The 25161-nt window shown below is 46.8% G+C and overlaps 3 protein-coding genes across 7 annotated transcripts; 1 reads left to right on the plus strand and 2 right to left on the minus strand.

Annotated features, from left to right (window-relative positions):
* Window positions 1-136: 136 nt before the first annotated feature.
* cyfip1 (cytoplasmic FMR1 interacting protein 1) lies at window positions 137-21817 on the plus strand. 4 transcript variants are annotated; one of them, XM_076148658.1, is made up of 31 exons: window positions 137-367; window positions 4958-5078; window positions 5191-5280; window positions 5834-5911; window positions 6009-6110; window positions 6218-6399; window positions 6601-6697; window positions 6988-7116; window positions 7219-7323; window positions 7628-7719; window positions 8355-8472; window positions 9073-9195; window positions 9740-9865; window positions 9962-10128; window positions 10899-11046; window positions 11914-12067; window positions 12609-12765; window positions 12931-13027; window positions 13328-13404; window positions 13505-13613; window positions 13705-13824; window positions 14039-14238; window positions 14501-14588; window positions 18486-18629; window positions 18930-19020; window positions 19456-19586; window positions 19862-19934; window positions 20022-20116; window positions 20243-20481; window positions 20553-20700; window positions 21172-21817. In XM_076148658.1, exons 2-31 carry the CDS (start codon window positions 4962-4964, stop codon window positions 21334-21336), a joined length of 3762 nt encoding a protein of 1253 aa, XP_076004773.1. In that variant the 5' UTR covers window positions 137-367; window positions 4958-4961; the 3' UTR covers window positions 21337-21817. The 4 variants fall into 4 exon arrangements, with proteins under 4 accessions (XP_076004773.1, XP_076004774.1, XP_076004772.1 ...); XM_076148659.1 differs by having other exon boundaries at window positions 4961-5078; XM_076148657.1 differs by lacking the exon at window positions 137-367 and adding an exon at window positions 1465-1541 and having other exon boundaries at window positions 4961-5078; window positions 19868-19934.
* Window positions 15162-15782, minus strand: fndc9 (fibronectin type III domain containing 9). Its single transcript, XM_076148605.1, has one exon. The coding sequence runs from the start codon at window positions 15780-15782 to the stop codon at window positions 15162-15164; it is 621 nt and encodes a 206-aa protein (XP_076004720.1).
* On the minus strand, window positions 21765-24935 carry nipa2 (NIPA magnesium transporter 2). 2 transcript variants are annotated; one of them, XM_076148661.1, is made up of 6 exons: window positions 24757-24935; window positions 23873-24103; window positions 23523-23579; window positions 23303-23393; window positions 23014-23174; window positions 21765-22898 (listed from the first exon to the last, which is right to left on the minus strand). In XM_076148661.1, exons 2-6 carry the CDS (start codon window positions 24009-24011, stop codon window positions 22240-22242), a joined length of 1107 nt encoding a protein of 368 aa, XP_076004776.1. In that variant the 5' UTR covers window positions 24012-24103; window positions 24757-24935; the 3' UTR covers window positions 21765-22239. The 2 variants fall into 2 exon arrangements, with proteins under 2 accessions (XP_076004776.1, XP_076004775.1); XM_076148660.1 differs by lacking the exon at window positions 24757-24935 and adding an exon at window positions 24196-24404.
* Window positions 24936-25161: the final 226 nt, after the last annotated feature.

Raw genomic sequence — 25161 nt, forward strand, 5'->3', positions numbered from 1 at the left:
GAGGCTCTGAGATCCCGGATGTGGCTCCGCTCACCTCCTTCACCGCGCGCCAGCAGCAGCAGCAGGTTCCTGCTGTACTGTACATTCCCTCTGTCGTCCCTAGCGGAGGAGTCCTGCACCGCAGCTCGCTGCGGTTTCCTGTTGAGTTTCCCTGTTTGAGGGACAGGAACTCCCTGCTCGGCTCCGCTCCCCCGCCCTGATAATAACACCGAGCGAGGAAAGAAGATTCGTCCGGCCCACGACACCAAACTTGGATTCAACTCTTCCAAAATTGCGTCTCCGTGTCTCTAGAGGGACGAACGCGTTGACCGAATGGCGCTTTAGGACCTTAAACTTAAAGTTTTCCCAGCTAAACTAACAACAGCGGGTGAGTAAAACTGATTGAAAGCGAAGTTCCCTGCGAGTTCTCTTATCCACGGGTGGAACGTTTGTGGCGTCGCATTTGGGTGTTGTCTTCCCAACTAAACTTCTTCGGCAGAGTCTACTTTAGTCGCAAACAGACTCGTGTTTAATATAAATATTAGCTCGTAAAGGTGGACATTTGGCGGCGGTGCCAAGCCGTTTTCGTGGCGCACAGGCCCGGTTGTGACGAATCTCAGGCCGCTGCGGCTCAGAGCTGGGGGCTAGACTCAGCTACGTGTTGTAGGAAGAGCTTCCCAAACTTTTTCACCAGCGGCACGTTTCAAAACACGCCAATGGACGTTTAAAAACACACAAATGCACGTTATTTTTCCATGAATGTGCTGTTAGCTGTGATTACATGTTGTGAGTTGTGTTTAAAGTTTGGAAAACGAGACTTATTATTAAATAGACGGTGCGTGAAAATGTGAAATCAAACAATTCCCGAAGTTGTTGTGGAGCTCCTGCCTTCTTCGGTGACCCCCTGGAAGTCGCCGGGCCATAGTTTGGGAACCTCTGGCTGTATTCCTCCACCCCCCTCGTCATGTTGCATTCACTCCACAGCCTTTCCCTGTAAATTCCAACTCCAGCCGGCCTACCTGCCTACGTGTGAATATTTGAAGACTCTGTGTCGATTTATTGTATTTTTTGGTCTTGAATAATGATTCACTTGATTGCCAAATATGGCAAAATGCCGTGTCGGTAAAGTCAGGCGTTACATTTGTGCGTTTTGGCAACAACTAAACATTTCTTTTGCTCAAATCAAGAAAGTGGATAAGTCGAGAAAGTTGAAAGGAAAATGAGTTTAATTGAGAGTTGATTCTGCTGAATTAGAGTTGGTATATAGACAGTGTTGTGTACTTTAATGCTGCCTGAACATTCATATTTTGAAGGGATTTGTTTGCACTGACTTCTGTAAACCTTGTGACACCTGACAGCTGTAGCTCTCCACCTATAGGCTCTGCAGTATTGTGTGATATCCTGTGAATGCTATCAAATGTGTTGAAGGGTTCTTCACACCTCCTTCAACTAACACATCATCAACTTCCTCTAGCATGGCACCAACTTATTAAGTGGTTTTGATTGCAGTTTTGCTTTTCTGGGTGGCATTTGAATCGACTATTGTACAGGATGTTCAACAGGTAAAGGAGAAACTCTTCCTACGCTTCTCAGACTGTCTTCATTGCTAATGAGACTCTCTCACTGACCCACGCTTCCCTTTTTTGCAAGTCCTGTTGCAAGGCTGTTGTACTGCTATTTTATTTGTGTAACTGACTTCATGCATGTCTCTCGCTGGCCTACTGCAGCTCTGTGCCTGTGTGTGTGTGTGTGTGTGTGTGTGTGTGTGTGTGTGTGTGTGTGTGTGTGTGTGTGTGTGTGATGTCCCAGGATGACCGTAGCCTTTAACTTAACAGAAGTCTTCACAGAGATTTGTTGTGTTCATCACATTATGCACCAAGAAGCTTTCTTTGCTTGTTGTTGAAATGCAGACTAGTCAGCATAATCAGTGTAATCTTCTTTGTCGCACCATAAAGCAGCACATGTTGTGGTTTTATGACGACCCTTCTCTTTTTAAAGCTGTTCTTTCTTTCTTAGTGGTTTCTGATACGTCGTCTCTTATACTACTTAGTAATTCCATCTTAAACAGAGACATTTAAATGGTTAATTATGTCTAGTGTTATTAGAACCGTTGCATGCTGGTCCTTTTTATTGGTACAGGTAAACGTTTCGTACTTGATACTGATTTAAGCTCCTTACAAGGCAATCCTGAGGCTGGTGCCTTCAGTAATACATCAACCAACCAATGAGCTGGCAATTCAACTCAAACACTTGAAGTTGTGACCCTTTTGATAATGTTTCTCAGTCATTTGCCTCTCAGCTGTAGCGTTTCCACTTTTGGAGAGGAACTGTGCGCTAAAACTATAAACTTAAAAGAAGTAGTACCTCTTTTGAAAAGTGAACACAGTTGAGACTTCATTAATAATGGCTTCATTAAACCTTTAACAACCTATCAGAACATTGTTGATCTGTCCAGCCGGTCTCACCTCGGTCTAAATGAAGATGGGAACCAATCAGGCAAAGTTAGGAGGCTTATCTGCAGAAACATGAATCAGCCCTGTCTCTCCTGTTGGCCTCTGCAGCTGTGGTCTCTGTGTTGTTATGGAGATCAGTGATTTATGCAAACCCTGGGCTCAACACTGGATGAACCCTGGCAACACTAAAGAGTGCCAAGAGGACAGTTTCATAAATAATGTCATCAAAACACTTTCAGAGCAGACGTGGAAGAAGGAATTCTCTGAGAAGACGTAGAGTTTCAAGTGTTTGAATGAATGTGAGTCCCATTCATGTGGATGTGGAGCTTTAGAAATTAAAAGCATTGAGCTCCAGAGGAAGATTAGGATGTATTTTGTAACGGGGCTTAAAAACCAAAAGTCTTACAGTATTAAGTGCAATAAGATTTACTTCCCAAAGCTTTCCTTCCAGCTCTTTCTCTTTATTTACTCTGTATGTTCTTGTGAGTTGGTTCCAAACACGTCTCTTGGAAAAGCAGAACAGTCTTTCTCCCCCTTATCTGTTCTCAGCTCTCTGTTTCCTGCATGTCAGCTGAAAGACGCCTTATTTTGGACTCAACCCGCCGTCTCTTGCAAACTCTTGACTTCCCTGTTTTGTTTGCATTCTGTTCATCTTCTGTGTTCTGTTGCCTGACCGACTCTGCATCATAGAGAAAGCATGTTTCCTTTAGACTTCTCTATATCTGCCTTCAGTCCCTCTGTAACTGAGTTGATCTCCTCACAGCCACACCCACTTCTACTGAATAACATCTCTGACTCCACGCTCCTCTTCGCTATCTTAATTGAGCCTTTTAGCAAAGATTAATAAGTAGTTTGACAGATAAGTCATTAGAGTGTTAGATCACATTAGTGTTGTGTAGCTGCTGGTCAGTCTGCAGTGACTCATCCTCACTCTGACTCAGGCCGTTTCATTTGTTGTGCTTTTAGAAATGTGCCTATACATAATGTAACTTACTGTAAAGAAATAGGATTGATACACGTGTGTGTATATCTTCCTGGCTGACGTGTTTGTGTTGTCTTTTGTTTTGGTAATATGAGCAAACAACACTGAGCAGTCTGAGATTCATTTACAACATCAAAGGCCCAGCTGCCCCTTGTAATTTGATGCAGTCGGCTGTGGTCAGTGTTTTACCTCTCTCGTGTGTGTTTGTGTGTGTGTGTGTGTGTGTGTGAGTGTGTGAGTGTGTGTCTCTTCCCTGAACACTTCTGTCCTCCTGGCCTGCGTGCCTGGGCTCGAGTCAGGCATCCAAACCCTGCATGCTTTACCTCACAGCTGCATAAGGAAAAAAGATACAAGTCAGACTTTAGGTTGTTGCCGAGTCACTGCAGCTGATCAGGTGACTCTAAATGTTTGCTGACTCAGTGTAATATTGAAGTGATGTGATTAAAGGTGACCCTGCTTCCCTCTGCACTGTATGGATGCAGACAGTAAACAGCTGTGACCTCCTGTGACACGGAGAGGTCTTTGTCTCTGTGCTCTGTTTGGCTCACATTCTGATTGATCAGCAACATAAAGGGAAACCAAAGTAGGTAAACATAAGTTTGTAGGTAAGAGTTCTTGCCTTCTGTTATTGGTAATCGATGAGCGAGTGCTGGATTTATAAGAAGGCCTCGTTTCCCATTTCTGACTCGACACTGAAACACACGGCTGCCTCAGTTTTGAGGGACCGCTGAGCTTTTGAAGCACTGAGCCTCTGAAGCACTGAGCCTCCGAAGCACTGAGCCTGATCACAGAGAGCATTCAGGCCTCTAGGCTTTCTGAAGTTTGTTCTGAGAAACAGGAAGCTCTTCAGTACGAGGACTTTATTTTGTACTGATAAGATGATGGTTGCTTCGTGATTATCAGATGATCCTGATCATATCTCTTAACTACCTAAAGCAGAATGTGGAAGGAAATACATTCATTTAAATAATAATAGATAATTATACTTTATTTTCACTGTTCTGTTCTGTAATGCTGGTGTTTCATATTTGGTAGAAGTTGATATGCAGAGTAAACTAAGTGTTAGATCAGCTGAGCCTGAGCAGCTGATTGGACATAAGTTCCCTTGTTTGAACAGAAATGATTCAGCACTGGGCACAGCTGATACTGAGCTCATTGGAGCAGGAGGCAGATTGCTGTTTCTGCAAAAATCACCTGCAGCACCTTTGCATGGATGCGTCTGAGCTGAGGGTGGAGCTGTGTCAGCTCACTGTGGGGGGGGGGGAGTGTGTTGTGTTGTGTTGTGGAGTGGAGTATTTCCCTCCTGTTCTCTGCTGTGCTGTTGCCTCCAGGCTGTCCAGCTTCTCTGCTGGTCCACACGGCTGCAGCAGGTTGATGTCTGATCCTGGAGCCGCTTCAGGAACAATCTGCTCTTCCTTTTCTTACACGATTCAAAATCAATGAGGCCGTTTCATCATTACATCACTCATAAGGCTCAACCACAGGGCTCATCCTCTCTTTCTCTGGACAGAGATAGTAAACATGTTTGTGTTTCTCTGTCCAGCAGCATGGCGTCCACTGTGACCTTAGAGGACGCCTTGTCCAACGTGGATCTGCTGGAGGAGCTGCCTCTGCCCGACCAGCAGCCATGCATCGAGCCACTGCCCTCCTCCGTCATGTACCAGGTCAGTGCTGATGACGGAAGCTTCATCTCAGTCAGTCTCAGTCAGTCTCAGCCAGTCTTACTTCTCAACAGTATTTAATAATTACTAATATAACTTTTCCATCTCTCCGCAGCCCAACTTCAACACCAACTTTGAAGACAGAAATGCTTTTGTCACCGGCATCGCCAGATACATCGAGCAGGCCACCGTCCACTCCAGCATGGTAACCCAGGGCGACCTCATCAGCCTCTCTCTCTCCCTCTCTCTCTCTCTCTCTCTCTCTCTCTCTCTCTCTCTCTCTCTCTCTCTCTCTCTCTCTCTCTCTCTCTCTCTCTCTCTCTCTCTCTCTCTCTCTCTCACTCTCTCACACTCTCACTCTCACTCCAGTAACTCTGTGGGAAAATAAGTCACCTGCCAGGGGACAAAGGCTTGTTGGGAGCGGGGCCTGCTAAGGGAGGAAAGCTGGCACAGAATCCAGGCTTAGAACCAGGACTGTGAGACGGGACAGGGACCCACAGAGGCTCTGGACCGTCCCTAACAGGGATACCACGGCTTTGTATCCAATTAGTGAGGGGATAATTACTTCAGGTCCCAATCAAACAGAACTTTGTATGGGGACTTGCTTGTGTGTGTGTGTGTGTGTGTGTGTGTGTGTGTGTGTGTGTGTGTGTGTGTGTGTGTGTGTGTGTGTGTGTGTGTGTGTGTGTGTGTGTGTGTGTGTGTGTGTGTGTGTGTGTGTGACACTAGATAACGAACGGATTTGGTTCTCTATTCAGAACGAGATGCTGGAGGAGGGGCAGGAGTACGCCGTCATGCTCTACACATGGAGGAGCTGCTCACGTGCTATACCACAGGTGTGTGTGTGTGTGTTATGTCCCGTTCACTTACCTTGGCTCAAACTCTGTAATTATCCTGAACCTTCTCTCTCTATGTGTGTGTTTGGTCTTGTAGGTGAAATGCAACGAGCAGCCCAACAGAGTGGAGATCTATGAGAAGACGGTGGACGTCCTGGAGCCTGAAGTCACCAAGCTGATGAACTTCATGTACTTCCAGGTAACGTCCTCTTCCTCCCCATGAGCAGGACGGACCGTGGCTGTCTGCTGTGTGAAGAGAACTCTGACCCAACGCTCCATCCTCCTCTTCCTCTGTCTCTCCCTCAGCGCACAGCCATCGACCGTTTCTGTGGCGAGGTCCGTCGTCTGTGTCACACGGAGCGCAGGAAGGACTTTGTGTCCGAGGCGTACCTGCTCACCCTGGGGAAGTTCATCAACATGTTTGCGGTGCTGGATGAGTTGAAGAACATGAAATGCAGCGTGAAGAACGACCACTCGGCCTACAAAAGGTATTCAGTCACTCGCTGAGGACTGAGAACACAAACAGGAAGTTGTTGTTGTTCACATGCGTCATAAGCCAAATGGACAGTAGGTGGCAGCATCAGTCAGCGCCCCCGAAGACTGTTTTCTCTTCTCTGTTGATGATGCTCAGTCGATTCTCAGTACAAATGAGACAAATCACCGAAACTCTGTTCTCTTCTCTCTCCCAGAGCGGCTCAGTTTCTCAGAAAGATGTCGGAGCCCTCGTCCATCCAGGAGTCTCAGAACCTCTCCATGTTCCTCGCCAACCACAACAAAATCACTCAGGTCGGTGCGACGTCCCGAACCAGGTTAACGTTCTCATGTTAAACAGGCAGCGACCACACGTGACCAGGTTGATTTCAGAGTTTGAACATTTCTCTCTGGGAACAAAGGAGGAGAATCTCTCTTAAAGTCATATTATAATATAACTGAAGGCCACACTGTTATGTTGTTAAAGAGTACTTCCTGTTAAGTGACGAGCCAAGCCAAGGTTGCACAGACAGGTTTGTGTAGGAACGAGTCTGGGCTTCATTCAGCACTTATGTGACTCCTAAACCTCTGAATCTGTTCCTCAGTCTTTGCAGCAGCAGCTTGAAGTGATCAATGGATATGAAGAACTGCTGGCAGACATCGTCAACCTGTGTGTGGAGTATTACGATAATAAGATGTACCTCACTCCCGGGGACAAGCACATGCTGCTCAAAGTAAGCCCACATCCTTCAACCATGAGTGTGTCTGCTCCATCTCTTCTGTGTTGTCACGAGTAACGGGTCGTTTGTACTGAATCACCTCTGCTTGTGTGCCAGGTGATGGGCTTTGGACTGTACCTCATGGATGGAAACAGCAGTAACATCTACAAACTAGATGCCAAGAAGAGAATTAACCTCACCAAGATCGACAAATTCTTCAAGGTGTGTGTTGTAAATATAATATCAAGTTCAGTTCACAGCAGAGACATGGACTGGAAACGCACATGATCCAGCATCAAGCAGCTGGAGTGACGCAAGCCTATTAACTGTTAACAATGTGGGAGGAAGTGCTTATAATAATGATGAACAGGGTGTCAAACAGAACGGAACAACAAGACTGAAGAAGTGAAAACTGATTGAAGCTGTGGTGTGAAGAAGTGAAGCAACACTGATCACTGAGGTGTGAGCGATGTTTGTTTATACCGCTGCTGTAAACGCTGCCCATCCCTCTGTTGTTCCGTCACAGCAACTCCAGGTGGTTCCTCTGTTTGGTGACATGCAGATCGAGCTGTCGCGCTACATCAAGACCAGCGCTCACTTTGAAGAGAACAAATCCAGGTGAGAGCCAAACCCACCCATCAGACTCCAGTGTCATTTATTCAACCGCTTAGTGACCACAAAGCACCGACCGGGCTGCTATCAGCACAGTTTGCACAAAGATGACAGGTTGTTACTCTGCATGGGTTCATCAAGTTCAACCTCACTGAGACGCTTTGAGGTCTCAGCACAACTGGATGCTGTAATTGGGTCAGAACGGCTCCCCGTGTTCACACAACAAAGCAAACCGGCCCGATCCTGAGTCCTGTCTGTTGTCCAAGATGAAGTGACTCATCTCTGGCTTTGTGGCTTCTATGCTCAGGCACTTATGGAGCGATTGTGTTCATCGTGTTGACTTTTGTCGATCTATTTAGATTCTCTTGAACATTTGTTTGTGTGTGGCACCAAACCTAACAAAGCAGAACTTCAATGAAAACAAAATAATGATTTGGACCAGAACAAATGGACTTTGTTACAGGAATGTCATGGCGATGTTTGATCCTGACTGTCAGCCTCCCATCTCGCCTCGTATTGAAATGAATTAGTATTCTGTTTGATTTCCCTGTGTTATTTTTATCCCTGTTGATTCTCTCGGTGAACAGGAGAACTGTGTGTCCTTATTCCCTTCTCTCCCCTTTCATCTCCTACCCCCCTAGGTGGACGTGCACGTCTACATCAAGCAGCCCCCAGTATAATATCTGTGAGCAGATGATACAGATTCGCGAGGATCATATGCGCTTCATCTCTGAGCTGGCTCGCTATAGCAACAGTGAGGTTGGTATTAAATCCCACAGGGCTTAAAGAGTGACGCACTCGGTGTGATGGGATTGAAAAGAAGTCAGATGTTGAAGATGTTGAAGATCATTAATCCTCTGAACATAGTGAGGAACAAAGTCAGCTTTAGTACTTCTCTGTGTGTGAAGGAAAGTTTGGTTCCCTGCAGGGATTTATGAAGACTTTCTGATTGGATTGGTCAAAATATTAGAAACACCTTTTAAAACAAAGCAGTAAACAGCAAACATTATGTCACAACATAATGCATTTTTCATGCAAACCTGCCGTGTATCAGGTCAAGGTCGTGTGGAATACACACTCATGGTTATGTGTGTGTGTGTCTCAGAGCCCAGTATTGTGCTTTTCTATCATTTGACACTTGCACAGCTTGACTATATGCACACGTGTCTGTGTTATAAGTTGTAGGTATTCATATTATGTGACCTGACCTTCTGTACCTTTGTTCCTCCTGATTGTGTTTCTGCTCTAGATGTGAATCTCTCTACTTCCTACTTGTACTTCAACTGTTGCACTACAATTCCCCTCAGGATAAATAAAATACCATCTTCTCTCCTCTTCTCTTCTGTTCTGCCCCTGTAGGTGGTGACTGGGTCCGGACGGCAGGAAGCCCAAAAGACCGACACGGAGTACAGGAAGCTGTTTGACCTGGCCCTGCAGGGAATGCAGCTGCTCTCCCAGTGGAGCGCTCACGTCATGGAAGTGGTGAGGAAACAACCGGGCCACAGTTCGCCAATGTTCTGCTGACATTATAGTTAAACTTAAGCGTTATTAAGCTTGATACACATAAGGAGACTGTGTGAGTGTTTGCCCAGTGGTTGACACTACATGACTGGTCTTTGCTGAGGCGTTTATAAGTGACAAAAAGCTTAAAACCCCAAAATCTTTTCTGTCCCCATGGGTGAGATGACAGGAAGACAGCCCCCCCCCCCCCACTAGTCAGTACGACTGGAAGCAGGTGGCTCATGGAAGACTGTACTCAGTTATCCATGTTATTTGGTTGCCTTGGTAACTAGCTTTCCAACATAATAACCTGATGATGTCTCCCTGTACATCATGATTGATTCATGTCTGTTAAGTGAATGATGGTATCACTCTCCATGTTTGCCTCAGTCACAGCACACACACACACACACACACACAGATCATAGTATATCCTGCATGTAAACAGACTGAGGTGATACATTCACCACATTGTTTCTGATGTATATCATATATGTATCTATGTGACACCTCTCTCTCCCTCCAGTACTCGTGGAAGCTGGTGCATCCAACAGACAAATACTCCAACAAGGAATGTCCAGACAACGCTGAGGAGTACGAGCGAGCCACCAGATATAACTACACCACCGAGGAGAAGTTTGCCCTAGTGGAGGTCGGTTAGAGCTTGTGATGTTTATGCTGTCACTTTGTCTCATATATACTGACTAACAGCACCGTGGTTACTGACTGATTGATGTGCTCCTGGCAGGTGATCGCCATGATAAAGGGTCTGCAGGTGTTGATGGGACGCATGGAGAGCGTGTTCAACCACGCCATCCGTCACACCATCTACTCGGCTCTGCAGGACTTCGCTCAAGTGTCTCTGCGTGACGCTCTGCGCCACGCCATCAAGAAGAAGAAGAACGTCACACAGAGGTACAGACAAAGGAGAGAATGAATCAGTGCGTTTCAAGTGGGAACAAAAAAAAAGGAAAGTCCTCACTGAACAGCTGAACTTAATTCTGCAGGGGTCATGTAAACCCGTCAGCGGTATGCAAGGTCATTCAGCCCTGCAGTGAGGGCTGAATGAGCTGTTTAAAAGAATCCCATTGTGATTGAAACACGTTACTTTTATAAAAGGTTGCCATGCCAACAAAGTATTAAAACAGTTTTCTGTATATATATCCACATGCCTTATTGACATATTAAGGACATATCGACACCTGTGCACTTTGTTATTCAAAGTTGTGTCTAGACTCTGTTGTTGTTGTGCTTCTCTAGAATGCTGTGGTCGGGGATTGATTGAAGAGAATCTCTCTTTTGTTGTCAAAACCATATTAACTGGAAATTGGCATTTCTATTTGTTGTTGTGTCTGGTTTAGAGTATGTTTTCTTTCTCCTGCTGACTCTCCAGTTCAGCCCCAGTAAACTGCTGTGCAGCTGCTCCCTCTGTGTTGTATAACAGATTGCACCCTGCTGAGCTGCTGAACTGCTGGCAGAATGTGTTTCCTGTGTTTCCTTGTCTTATTCATGCTTCACTCTGGAAGCTGTATGCATTAATGATGACGTGCTCATTCAGACATGAGCATTAGAGCCTATGTGTGTAGGGACAGGCGTTCAGAGACAAAATGCTAATTGTGGCTCTAGCGAGTGTCTGTTCTTCTTTGAAAGATCTAAACAATGTTTGCATTGTATTCCAATCCCAGCGTCCTCCAGGCCATCAGGAAGACGGTCTGTGACTGGGAGACGGGACGCGAGCCACACAATGACCCCGCCCTCCGAGGAGAGAAAGATCCCAAGGGTGGCTTTGATATCAAGGTTCCCCGGCGTGCTGTGGGCCCGTCCACCACACAGGTCAGCCCCGCCCCCCTCACCTCACAGCTGCCTGTGTGGCTCTGATGCAGCAGGGCAGCTTCACGCTCAGGGCTCACAGGGCTCTGAACCTCTAATCTGCTTTATGAAACTCTGTGTTCTTCATCAGATTGAACTTGTCATGTCATTTCCGTCTAGATAAAACGTAATCACAAGTTATGAGCCACGTTCTCTCCCATGGTTACTCTGACTGAATAAGGCTTTAAACACTCTGAAAGGGACTGGCTTGAACAGAGTGGCCTTGAGTGGCTGAAGTCACATAACGTGTCATTTTCCAGAACATTCTCTTATGTTGTGGATAAACCTCAATACTCTTAACAGCTTATAAGCCACAAAACTTGACATCTGTAATTATCCGCCCACAGGCTATCAACCCTGGGGTTTCAAACAGTGCGTAGATGAAAGTGATGATAAGTAAAACCATTTACAGCTCTGAGGCCAGCATGTGGTCATGGTTACGGCATCCGTTTGAACCAAGCAATGAAATAATGTTATCTCTCACAATTTCCTTTTTTTTCTTTTTTATTACTTAAGTATAACACACATCCATATGTTGTCATGGCTTCATCCTCACCGCCTGCTCACTGGACCTCTTCCTCAGGAGTGAGGAAACTTACAGCTCTGCCAGTGACGATACTGTAAATACTCTAAATCTAGACGAGCTCCAGCTGTGCGTTTGTGTCTATTCTTACATAAATATCGCTCCTTATGTGAGACATTGGTAGCTGAAACATCACAGAGACGACCCGGCCCCCTGTGGTTCCTGACACCAGGGTGCTGACACTAATGAGATATCGACTCTTATTCTGCTGTCAGTCATAAGCTGTGTCTGTTCCTCTTCTTCCTCAGCTGTACATGGTGAGGACCATGCTGGAGTCTCTGGTTGCTGATAAGAGTGGCTCTAAGAAGACGCTCCGCAGCAGCCTGGAAGGACCCACCATCATCGACATCGAGAAGTTTCACCGCGAGTCCTTCTTCTACACACATCTGCTCAACTTCAGTGGTGCGTGCGTCTGTTCACACACCGCCTTCCATGGTGTTTAAGGAGAGGGGGAATGTCCTTGGCTCAGCCCTCTTAAAGATTATGTGGATCTACCCAGACTCCACATTGTTAGAGACGACCATTCTACCATTTTGCCTTGTCTACACACACTGTTCCCTGACAAAAGTATCAGAAGGCCTCAGGTTTCTGTGGCCCAGACAGTTTCTATATGAGTCAGAAACATGATTGATCCTTTATCTGTGGTGTTTCAGGTTGATGTGCTCGGCTTGTCTGCTTTATAGGAGTGGAAACTTTGCAGGGGCACTTTCATGTTCCAGTGTATCTTGTAATTTAGCTTCCATTAAAAAGAGCCGACCTCCTCTTCCTCAGCAGGGTCTCTTCTTCTCTTGTCACTGTCATTTTGTGCCATGTTGACAAAGCCTGCATTGAAAGAGATTTTTCTCTCAAGGACCTCAGTGTTTGACTCCAGGCTGGCTTAGATGAATGAATATGTTGGACAGAGCCACATTGTGAACCTTTGTCCCCCTCCTCCTGCTCTCAGAAACCTTGCAGCACTGCTGTGACCTCTCTCAGCTTTGGTTCAGAGAGTTCTTCTTGGAGCTCACCATGGGCCGCAGGATCCAGTTCCCCATTGAGATGTCCATGCCCTGGATCCTCACCGACCACATCCTGGAGACCAAAGAATCTTCCATGATGGAGTGAGGATGCCATGTTTTGATCATGTGTTCAGAAACGTTCAGCTCACATTCAGAAACGTGCAACATTTGCTTCATTCAGTTGAAATGAAAGAGTTTTAGACTAAAGTCCCTGTGCTCTCCTCTCCTCTCCTCTCTTCTCCTCTCCTCTCCTCTCCTCTCCTCCAGGTACGTGCTGTATCCTCTGGACTTGTACAACGACAGCGCACACTACGCCCTGACCAAGTTTAAGAAGCAGTTCCTCTACGATGAGATAGAGGCTGAGGTAACAGACTCATACGTTTGGCTCACACTGAATGATGTCATTTTAAATCAAGGTATTTTCACCTATTGTGTTATTGTTTAAGTTATTTAGGAGCTTGTAAAACACACAGCTACAGTTCCAGTACCTTAGTTTATGGTTTAATGCAGTCTGTTTTGATCATGTTTTGCCATGAGGGGAACAAACTTCAGATTTGTGTCGCCTAGAGACAACAACTGTCACTCAAAGGTGGTGTGTGCTGTGAGGGTCGACGTCCCTTTTTTTTTATTCATGATTGTTTATTTCCTGTCTTTATTCCCTCAGGTGAACCTGTGCTTTGATCAGTTTGTGTACAAGCTGGCTGATCAGATATTCGCCTACTACAAGATTCTAGCAGGAAGGTAGATACGACTGTGTGTGTCTGTGTGTGTCTGTGTTACACCGTGCTACACTGAATTCACAGCAAAGACTGAAATCTGTGTGTTTCCGCGCCCCGCTCAGCCTGCTGCTCGACAAACGTCTGAGAGCCGACTGTAAGAACCAAGGGGCCAACATTCCCTGGCCTGCGTCCAATCGCTACGAGACTCTGCTGAAGCAACGCCACGTCCAGGTACTTCCTCCTCACACCTTCTTACCTTTCACCCCCCCCCCCCCCCCTTTGTTTTGGCTTCATTGTTTGACTAACTGGTTGTAAACTTCAGCTCCTCGGCCGCTCCATCGACCTGAACCGACTCATCACTCAGAGAGTTTCGGCGGCCCTTTACAAGTCTCTAGAGCTCGCCATCAACCGCTTTGAGAGCGAGGACCTCACTTCTATCATGGTAGGTTCACTGACTGTAGGTCCAGATTGGATCATTGTTTATAAATAACACCATATTATCCTTACAGTTATGGACTGATGGACTAGATTCTATTTTGACCTTCTGCTAAGCTTGCTCTCTTCTGATTGGCCGGCTGCTCCAGCACTGAGCCGACACAGACTGACACACACTACTTTACCTGGGTTTTATTCATTCATCTGTTGTTGTGTTGTAGGAACTTGAAGGCCTTCTTGACATCAACCGCATGACACACAAGCTCCTCAGTAAGTTCCTGACCCTGGATAGTTTGGACGCCATGTTCCGTGAAGCCAACCACAACGTGTCGGCGCCGTACGGCCGCATCACGCTGCACGTCTTCTGGGAGCTCAACTACGACTTCCTGCCCAACTATTGCTACAACGGATCAACCAACAGGTGTGTTTACCGACGGTTTGCATCAATCATTCAGTCAGTTAGACTCCATTAGTAAAGAACTTTTCCCTCGAGCTAAATGGACTTAAAGGGCTCATGTTAGGCTGTTTGTCCACATGTTGGTGCTCAGAATGAGGTAATGATGAAGGTGAAGCAGGCGTCCACACTGGGAGTTGTCTTATTAGCGATCACAACCTCACACACACTGCAGGGAAAACACATTCTGAAGGTGTCTAACCACACATGTTCTCTGCTGTGTGCTCAGGTTTGTTCGCACCATCCTGCCCTTCTCTCAGGAGTTCCAGAGGGACAAGCCGCCCAACGCCCAGCCCCATTATCTGTACGGGTCAAAGGTGGGTACATTCCTGCATGATTAGATTAGATTCAGCTCCACTGTCATTGTGTAGAGTATAATGAAGTGTAGTTAAAGTGACTCACAGAGGAAATGTGAAAATATTCTACACTCTTTTCATTGGGATCTGTCCTTGGACTTTATTCTTTAGTTTAGATTTCTTTTTGGATTTATCTGTAAACACGAGCGCTCTCGAGTTCAAATGGTACAAAACATTCAACTAAGCATGAAACAGGAAGTAACACCTACAGAGAAACAGGACAGGACACACAAACACAACTCCTGATACTTCAAGAAATAAAGATGTTTGGAGGCAAATAAGAATTTTGATTACACAACACTGAGAGTGAGAAAGTCATAAGTGAGCTTATTAAAAGGTTCACATCCAACAGAGCAGTGTTACAGCAGCTAAAGAGACATTTATGACTGAAAGCCTCACGGTGTGGCAGGGGAAGGAGGTTTGAAACGAGTCCCCATCAAAACATGTGACTTCCCCTGAACACGTACGTTTAAAGTACTCCATGACAACTGTGTCCAGGCAGAGCAGGGATGGGATGACCTCAATCCAGTCGGTTCATACGGGCTGGCTGCCAGATAGCTTAGCCAGCATCCTGGCCTCATGGTCGTGTGTAATGATGTGTCCTCTGGTGCGGGCGGAGAGGAGGGGCGACCCTGTGATGCTGCTATCAGTGAGGCTGTCAGGAGCATAGAGACGTCCAGATGCTGAGACATCTGGGCGGGCTGCGGTCGCCGAGGGGCAGCCGTCAGCATCCTGCGTGGGGACGGAGCAGATGGTGCGGAGACAACCCCACAGCAGAATGCCCGCAATGACCAGGAGCAGGAGGCAGCTGGTCAACCAGACGCCCATAGCGAGCTGCCAGCCGGCCCGGTCGTGACCTTCGCTGCTCCCGCTCAAAGTGCTGAACACTTGGCACTGATCCTTCACCGGGTTCGCCGCTTGACATGTAACACACAGGAAGTAGGCGGTCTGGGGGAGGAGGTTGGCCAGGTAGGCGCTGGTGTGACTGACGGGGATGCGTTCCTCGTGCATGAAGCTCTTGCGCTTGTAGCCCATCAGTAAGCTGTTCCAGTTGGGGTCGTACATGACGCTGTAGAAAGAGTCCAGGCAGCTGGGGGCGGACGGCCAGCTCACCCTGGCTGTGCTGGAGGAGACGTTATAGACGGTGATCACCATGGTGACAGTCTGAGAGAGAGAGGGACACTGGAGAGGAACAGAGAGGGAAGAGAAAAGGAGGTGGAAATTGATTCAGAATTTCAAATGATTGTGTTTGTCACATAATTGCTAATTGTTTGATTTCCCCCTGAGGAATGATTTAGTGCTTCTGCCACAACAACTTAAATGAATCAGCTTGATCATAATCACTCTGCTGTTGTGGCTCCTTGTGTTTCAATGGCTTACAAACAAACAGAGACGATCCAGAGTCCCGTGTGTCAGAATAAGACTTTCTAGACTTCCTGTTTGGAGAATATTCTGTTAAATATCATAAATGGGAAGTATCATGGCCAACTAATCACATACTCACTCAATTCAAAGCATTAAAGGGAGGAACAGAACATGTGGGTGAATAACGAGCACTGTATCAAACATCTGGAACATCTGGATCAAAGTGCAGTGGCAGGGTGGAGGTGAACATGTAAACAAACGTGCAGTCAATGACATAAATAGATTGATCTGTGCCGTTATGACAGGTGTGTAAGAGTCTACAAAAGCTCAGATCTGTTTGGTTTGACTGAAAGAGAAATCAGGTTTCAATTTGAAAGGTAAGACAAAGTCTAATAGACTTCACATCCTCATGCTTGATCTGAAGCAGAGTTAAACGCTCTGTAAGTCGTCCTTTGTGGAAATGAATGAACCGACTGACTGATAAAGAAATCAGAAGAATACAATGTAACAATCTGAATGAAATCCAGGGTTATTTTATTCATATTTGATCCTTAAACCAAAGCAAACATCTTTGTCTGGATGAGATGTAAGAGGATCAAATCCTGATGAGAGAGAGAGAAAGACTTACCGGAGTCTTCTTCAGCTGAGCCTGCTGCCCCTCTGTCACATCGGCGTCTCTCCTTCTGTCACTTCATTAAAAGCTGGCAGCAGTTTGTGCCGTATTGGTTTTACTACCTCCAGAGTCCAGCAGAGCTCAGAGCGTCTTTGTCTCCTGACAGCCGTGTAGCTCTGCAGCTGGATTACAGCGCCGGCTGCAACTCTCTACAGCGGAGGGGGGAGGGGGGAGGGGGAGGGAGGAGGGGGGAGGAAGCTGCTGCTGTAAATGTTAGGAGACAAGTATGGGTCACAAGTTCATTCTTAAAAACCCAGGTAACGTAATCAAAATTTAATATGTTGGTGTGTCATGAATAAGGCGATGATGGTGAAGCTGCGGCGTACGGACAAGTCGGTACGCTGCTCTCACGAAGCAACATTGACGTCAGATGAAGAAAATCAATTATAATTCTCAGCTTTAGAGCTCTGGGCTGTAAGACATCTCAGACTGTGGGTCTGAGACAGAGCGTCATGTTTTATGTGACGGTGTGTGTTATTAATAGCAGATCTACCAGATATGCAAAAGGAAGGAACAGTAATAAGGTTTTTCTTTCAGGGAAGCACTCCTGAAGGCCACTAACAGGCTTTAACACTCCTGAAGCCAGGTTGACCTTTCTGCTGTGTGTATTCATGATCCCAGAGGATGAATCATCTCATACCCGTCACCTCTCCTCTACACCACCATCGAGCAAAAACATCCAAGCTTCATTTAAATAATCAGTTTAAAAACAGAATAAAGACGCTTCGTGTTTTTATTAAGAGAAAACACAAATGGACAAAAACATTCAAATATAGAAATGAAACCGTTTGAATAATAGATGAGTACTCTGGCTTCATTAGAATGAGCCGGTTGTCCTTGGATTCACTCATCAGATTCCAGATGTGACCTCGCTTCATTTCTCATCAGGAGACTGAGGGAACAACCTGTCACTCAGATGTCTCTCCTTGTTTCATTCTCTGCCTTTAGTCCTTCCCAAACATTTCCTCCACTCTTAAGATGAAATGATCAGCGTCTTCATTTGAGGTGTAAATCACTTCTACAGAGACGTCTCAGCTCAACCGAGCTCTCGGCCAAATGTCCCATCCCATTACTGGGCACACACACCAGTACACTGCTCTACTGGATGGATTCCCCTGAGCCAGCCTGCTGCAGACCAGAAGCCCGATCCTGCTGCACTTCCTCTTCTGTGCCTGCCTTAATATTCTCCTCTCTCCCAACCCGAGGTCTCAAAGTTCACCAGAGCCCCTGTGGTTCTCAACACTTCAAAGATGTGGTACCAATTTGTGAAACACTTTACATTTTGCCAGCGTATCTGACCCCTCGGCCCGGTCTGCAACCACCGCCTGCTCCCTCCCTCATTACTCTTCCTTCTCTGTGGCATCATAAGGGCATAGATGTTTCTTTGATTTGTACAGGGATGGTAGTTTGAGCAGCTGTCTCACCACAGCCCAGGATGCGTTTTGCAAAACTGCTCCTATGAGATCATCATTCTAGCTACGCAGATGTCTGTTGAGTCTCCAAGGTTACCTTGTCTTGTCATGTCAGCGTGTCTGTGCTGGCTGTGGTCGGTTGCTTTGCCTCACTTCACAAGTACATCACTCATCCTCACTCTCTTCATTCTATTCTTACTCTTCTTTCTCATCTGTGCCTCTGCCTCTTCCTCTTCTTTCATCCTGCTGGAGACATGAGAGCGATACTGAGCAGGAACTCTAATTAAGTGAAGGATCTGTTTGCCACTAGATGGTCCAGACACAGCCGCTCCATGACACACTGATGGCAGTGACGTTACACACTGCTGATAACACTTCCTGTCTTCTCTCTCCCTGTTGTGATTGTAGGCGTTGAACCTGGCGTACAGCAGCATATTCGGCGCCTACAGGAACTTTGTGGGCCCGCCGCACATCAAAGTCATGTGCAGGCTGCTGGGCTACCAGGGCATCGCCGTGGTAATGGAAGAGTTGCTGAAGGTCGTCAAAAGCTTGGTGAGTAGCAAAGGCAACTGAAGAGGAAACGCATGAGAGGCTCAGCGGGGAGAGAGAGCTCATGTAAATACAAGCTGCACATGCAAAACCTGTGTGTGTGTGTGTGTGTGTGTGTGTGTGTGTGTGTGTGTGTGTGTGTGTGTGTGTGTGTGTGTGTGTGTGTGTGTGTGTGTGTGTGTGTGTGTGTGTGTGTGTGTGTGTGTGTGTGTGTGTGTGTGTGTGTGTGTGTGTGTGTGTGTGTGTGTGTGTGTGTGTGTGTGTGTGTGTGTGTGTGTGTGTGTGTGTGTGTGTGTGTCACAGCTCCAGGGCACCATCATGCAGTACGTGAAGACCTTGATGGAGGTGATGCCCAAAATCTGCAGACTTCCCCGTCATGAGTACGGATCACCAGGTGAGGGAGGATGGAGACTCTTTACATGTCTGCGGCAGTTTCACCCAGCATGATTGATGATTGAATAAAGGGTGTAGGGGAAATAGTGTCTTCTACCAGTGGAACACCATCTCCATTAATATGATCAGATTAAGACCAAAGCACACAGGTGGGGTCCTGCTGTGTCTTAATCTGTTGGTGGGATTTATTATTTATAAAACCCCGCCTTTACCAACAATAGGTCAGGATACAGGCGGTGCAGCTCCTGGAGAAAGAGCTGTTCAAGCTGTAATTGGGGCTCTGGCCATATTGTTACTGAAGACAAAGAAGAGTTGAATGGATGAACCCCAGCTCACAGAGACCTGTGGATGTAATCAACCTCATGTCTCTCCTGCTGTACATGTGGAGTTAGAGACTAAACGGGGAGAAGTGATTTAAAAGAGTCTTTTCTTTCAGGTATCCTGGAGTTCTTCCACCACCAGCTGAAAGACATAGTGGAGTATGCAGAGCTGAAGACGGTGTGTTTCCAGAACCTGAGGGAAGTGGGCAACGCTCTCCTCTTCTGTCTGCTCAGCGAGCAAAGTCTGGTACGGATCTCAGCCCATACAGCACTCACACACAGCACACACACACGCTCCAAACAAACCCACAGGGTTTTGCAACCCAAATCCTATGTAAATGCCACCTTCAGTCCAGACCTGATATCATCACCATAGTACACAGCAGGCCAGGCTCCAGGCTCCAGGCTCCAGGCTCCAGGCTCCAGGCTCCAGGCTCCTCAGACTAACACAAGGGAACTCATTTGAGGGGTTTGTGCTCCCACCGTTCTAAGTTCACTCACACATGTTGGTGTTTCTCTCAGTCACAGGAGGAAGTTTGTGATCTGCTGCATGCTGCTCCCTTCCAAAACATACTGCCAAGAGTCCATGTCAAAGGTAAAGACAAGAAACATGCATGATGTTTACAAGCGTGTGAAGCACCTTTTTTTTGGAGTTAAGCATTTTCTCTTCCTCCCTGAGCAGAGGGGGAGCGTCTGGATGCTAAGATGAAGCGCTTAGAGGCCAAATACACAGCGCTGCATCTGGTTCCACTGATCGAGCGCCTGGGCACCCCACAGGTAGGGCCGGTCCAGAAACATGATGGATTCATTCCAGAACTGGCATAGATCAAGTGAAAGATACTCTTCATCCTTTGTGACGTGACCTCAGGCCCCTCTGACATGATCTCTGCTTCGCTCCTGCAGCAAATAGCCATTGCTCGTGAGGGAGACCTGCTGACCAAAGAGAGGCTGTGCTGCGGCCTGTCCATGTTCGAGGTCATCCTCACGCGGGTGCGAGGCTTCCTGGACGACCCCATCTGGCGTGGACCGCTGCCCAGCAACGGTGTGATGCACGTGGACGAGTGTGTGGAGTTCCACCGGCTCTGGAGTGCCATGCAGTTTGTGTACTGCATCCCTGTGGGAGCCCATGAGTTCACAGTGGAGTGAGTGAGAGACGTCTGAACCAATCACTGTGGGCTCTGAGCTGCTGTCTAACACTCGTTCTCTTCTCCAGGCAGTGCTTTGGTGATGGTCTCCACTGGGCCGGCTGCATGATCATCGCCCTGCTGGGACAACAGAGACGCTTTGACATTCTTGATTTCAGCTACCATCTCCTCAAAGTGCAGAAACACGATGGGAAGGATGAGGTCATCAAGAGCGTGGTGAGACCAGCAAGACCATAATAAGACAAACTAATGCTTCTCGATTCTACCTTCATATACTGTAGTGTCATGAGTACAGCAGCAGGATAAAGTGTTCTTAGTGCTCTCTGACTCATTACTCTTTTGAATCATCACATACATTCATTGCTGTAGGCGTCTCTGTGATTGGGGCTCGTTCAGTGTTAAAGGCCACCAGGGTGAACTTTTCATTCATACTCCCTCTTCCTCCCTCCGGCTGTAATGAGTCCAGGTGTCACGGTCGTTCCTTCAGGTTCTTCATTCATGTGATGTTCCAGGACTTTGTATTCTTTCCTCCTCTGCTTTTTAATGGCCTTCGGAGTAAATGTCTTTGTTGACCAAGTGGACTTTGTACTTGAAAGTGCCCGTAACCACAACTGGTTAAACTGACAGATTGGATCACTTCAACCAGCTGCTCGGTGTCGTTACCTTTTATCTTCTGCTTCTCTTTAGCCGCTGAAGAAGATGGTGGACAGAATCCGCAAATTCCAAGTCATCAATAGTGAGATCTTCGCCATTCTGAACAAATACCTGAAGTGTGGAGACGGTGAGAACATGCCGGTGGAACACGTCCGCTGCTTCCAGCCTCCCATCCACCAGTCTCTGGCCAGCAGCTGAGAGGCCACAGCCGCCACTCTTCAGATTGTGGACCAGCGTTGAGTCCAGAAGTATTCCTCCTTTTTTACTTTAGGTCTGGCCCAGCTAAGGACCTTTAGACCCACAGAAGCTGAGTCAGCTTATTGTTCATTTTCTTTTCTTCCATTCACTTGTGCCTTATCAGAAATGAAAGCGTATTTCCCTTTTTTTTTGTTGGATAAACTCTACTTTTATACTTGCAGAAAGCTGTCAATCAGGGGGGGGAAATTTCTTTTTATCAGATAATATTTAAGGGTTTGCAGTGGTAGCAGGGTGAGCAGTAACGGATTTTAAGTGAGGATAAAGGAAAAGTGTATTTTCTATATAAACGTGCATGCTAAACACTTTTAAGTCACTCTGAGAAGTAACAAAGCAGATAATATTCATGTTGAGCATTTATTCACTGTGCCTTGAGTTTCAAATGTTTTAATCATTTTAATTCAATAAATATGTAACAAATCTGCCGGTTGATCTTGAGAGCTTTTCATGTAAATATAATACAAAAAGTTCATGACTTCCAACCAAAAATGTTACCTTCAAGTATCACGAGAACACAAAATCATAGAGCTGTCCGTCTACACACAGCAGGACTTCATCTCAGAATATATATTAAAACTTTATCCATGATTTATAGAAAGCAAGTCAGTGCATGAATATGCAGATACTTGGACATATAACAAATCATTTTTAAAAAACTCAATATTTACAGGGCTAATGGAAATGAAATGAGGTTATAACTAGAGGAACATCTGAGGAAATTAAGGCAAATTAAAACAAATACAATCCATTGGTCCATCTGTCACTTTTCCCCATTAAACTGATTGTCTGATGGTTTTCTTACATCATTGCCAAGGCCGAGTCAGTAGGGGGGCAGCGGGAACCTCCTTAGTGATCCGATGAAGTCATAGCCCCGTTCCTTCTGGACACGCTATCAAAAGGCAAACCCAGCTCTCGGTCCTCCATGGTGTCGGTGGACTCGTTATGTAGAAGCTCATAGGAACTGTGTGAGGTCATCCCATTGGCTGAGGAGAAGGCAGCCCGTTCATCCTTCCTCATGGACACGGCCAGAGAAGCCAAGCTGACATTAATGTCTTTAAAGGCATGGAGCAGGAAAATGCCCACGATGATGGTGAGGAAGCCACTGAGAGTCCCGATGACATCGTCTGTGCCCATGTGCTCCCACTCCTTAAAGAGGATGGCTGAACAGGCGAGCACAGATGTGGTGAAGAACACGTAGTATATGGGAGTCACCAGGGAGGTGTTGAAGATGTCCAGAGCTTTGTTCAAGTAGTTAATCTGAGTGCTCACACACCCCACCAGACCCAGGAGCAGGATCCAGGCCAGCGGGTTGGTCGCAACAAAGTTCCCAGCGATGGCTTCCTTGATGGCGATCCCCAGCCCTTTGACACAGGACACGGACAGAGCACCGATGACGGAGCAGATTGTGATGTAGACCAGGATGTTGGTCTGACCGTGGCGGGGCCCCACCACAAATATGAAGATGAGAGCCACGATGATGACGGCAACAGCAAACACCACAAAGCCTAGGAGAGGGAGGAGGAGAAGCAAACTTTTGTCAGTGATCTCACTCATTTTAATTGGGCTTTAGCTGTCCCATGTTTAGATCTATTCAGGCTGTTCCACTCTTGTGCCTTGTACCTGGATCCACCAGCTTCTTAGCCATGTCGGTGAGGCTGCTGATCTCTTCCTCTTGTGGCGCATGAATCACCATGGTGGTGGAGCCCAGGATGCTCAGCAGGCAGCCCAGCTTCCCGTGCAGGTTTAACCGCTCCGTCAGGAAGTACGACGACAAGACGGCACTGCAGCAACGACAACAACATCGAATACCGACTCAACTCAACCGCACAATCATTTACAAGTGAAGTAAGGGCAAGCACACCCAAGCTTTGAATCCACCGCAACAAACACATGGAAATGCAGTCCTTACCTAACGAGCACGCTGAGAGCTCCCAGCGGGGTGACGAGTGTCGCCGGAGCAAAGGCATACGCTGCAAAATTGGCTGCTTCCCCAGCGCCCACTATGAAATATTGACACAATAACGATGCAGCAATGAAGTCAGTCATATTGTCTGCAGCTTAAGGATTGTATAACATTAATGAGTACAAAGGCGTACTTGCATCCAACAACATGAGGTGTAAAGACTTACTTGAGAGTAAACCGGCCCACCAGAGCCACTCCTTAAGATACGCATGACCACCCTGGCCTGGAAAGCATCAACACAACACGGTTACACTCATTATATCATATTATACATTAAAGGCAAGGTACACAAGGTATAAACTGAACACAAGTGAAGTTAAGCCAGCGACCCCCCTTGTGTAAAGAATGTGTTGTTCAAAGACAAAGACAGAGACAAACGGAAGCCAAAACTGGACGAGCCAGAAATGTAGGAACGCTGTCGTCAGTGAAGCAGGGATCGTCTCCAATGGTTTCCAATTGTAAATCAAGGGAGTGCCCCGGGCCAAACAGAGGTAAAGTTCAGGTGAAACCCTGTACCTGCTCGCATGGAACCTTTCCTGGCCAGCCTCAGCAATCCTTTCTTCTTCAGGATGAAGCTGCCTCCGATGAAGATGCTGGAGCTGACGGCGAGGCCCAGCCCGATGTAAAAGTCATACTTCCCCCGGTCCTGACCCATAGTGAGGCTGGATGAGTTGATGTGTTCAGTTACATTTACAGCCAAACAGTGCAGCTGAGAACCTACAGAGCAGTTGAGACCAGACCAGACTCCTGGAACAAAGAGGAGAAGAGAAATCAAGATCAGCAGCTGGTAAAGGCATACAAAGATCGTCTCCTTCTCGTTTTAGACACAAATCACTCACCGTCTCCACAGGCGACATCACAAACTAACAAACCCCGGTGAGAGGCGTTCAAAGCCTCCATGTCAGCAGGCAAACGCACATTTAAAACCACCTGACACACACACCTGCTTAGATATGTGGTGGCAGGTTGCAGTGAAACGCCCGCCTGGCAGCAACATGGGTGCAGTAAACAAAACCCCTGTGAGGCCGAATGAAGTCTGTAGGCGAGACAAGAGTCCGAAAACGCAAATATGCAGGAAGTGACACGACATAGCGACACGCTAGGTGCAGCTAGCGTGAGGCTGGACATGCTTCAAACGCGGATACGTCCATAGTTACACGGTAACTACGGAGGAATTAACTATATACAGTGACGTGTTGTGGTGGTATCAGTGGGGGATGTTTACATTTATATCTGCGGCTTCTCCTGTAGATTATTTAAAGCGTTTAGCCCGGTAGCTTGTGTTAGCGACGCGGCTAGCTTGTTAGCTAGCGACGGTCCGAGAATCTAAGCGTTAGCATTCGCTTCGCTTAGCTTCTCTTAGCTTCCTAGTTAGAAAAGTCACATTTTGGTGTAAATACCTGAATGAACGATGTCAGTCTCTCCAGAGAGCAAAGTGCGGAGGCGGCCGGAGGTTAGCTGATCTCCAGTCTGCTTCCTGGACGTCCCATTCTGCTCTGATCACACGCACACACACTGGCACACACACACCGACTGCAGCACTGGCAGCGTCTGCTTCTGCTCCACTGTGTGTGTGTGTGTGTGTGTGTTGGTTGTGTGCGTTTGTGTGCGTGTGTGTGCGTGTGTGTGTGTGTGTGTGTGTGTGTGTGTGTGTGTGTATTGGTTGTGTGTGTGTTGATTGTGCGTGTGTGTAAATGTAGAGAAACAAATAGGACGTTAGGAATCAGCGGTGTAAGTAAGTTGTTACTCTCGTTCAGACGTTGTTCTGTTTGTGCCTACGTGCTTTATTTTTATTGCGTTTTAGT

The sequence above is a fragment of the Genypterus blacodes genome, unplaced genomic scaffold, assembly GCF_046128005.1.
Source record: "Genypterus blacodes isolate CSIRO-AG114 ecotype Tasmania unplaced genomic scaffold, CSIRO-AGI_Gbla_v1 ptg000041l_1, whole genome shotgun sequence".
NCBI classification, from domain to species: domain Eukaryota; kingdom Metazoa; phylum Chordata; class Actinopteri; order Ophidiiformes; family Ophidiidae; genus Genypterus; species Genypterus blacodes.

What these genes read in the sequence shown, in the direction of transcription:
- nipa2 (XM_076148660.1), bottom strand. Translation starts at nt 24,256, where the DNA reads ATGGAGGCTTTGAACGCCTCTCACCGGGGTTTGTTAGTTTGTGATGTC. An exon ending in TGATGTCGCCTGTGGAGACG is followed by an intron (nt 24,104 to 24,195) that starts GTGAGTGATTTG and finishes TCTTTGTTCCAG; the next exon opens with GAGTCTGGTCTGGTCTCAAC. An exon ending in TAAGAAGCTGGTGGATCCAG is followed by an intron (nt 22,899 to 23,013) that starts GTACAAGGCACA and finishes TCCCTCTCCTAG; the next exon opens with GCTTTGTGGTGTTTGCTGTT.
- cyfip1 (XM_076148656.1), top strand. An exon ending in ACAAGCACATGCTGCTCAAA is followed by an intron (nt 7,117 to 7,218) that starts GTAAGCCCACAT and finishes CTTGTGTGCCAG; the next exon opens with GTGATGGGCTTTGGACTGTA. An exon ending in TGGGCCCGTCCACCACACAG is followed by an intron (nt 11,047 to 11,913) that starts GTCAGCCCCGCC and finishes CTTCTTCCTCAG; the next exon opens with CTGTACATGGTGAGGACCAT.
- fndc9 (XM_076148605.1), bottom strand. Translation starts at nt 15,782, where the DNA reads ATGGTGATCACCGTCTATAACGTCTCCTCCAGCACAGCCAGGGTGAGC.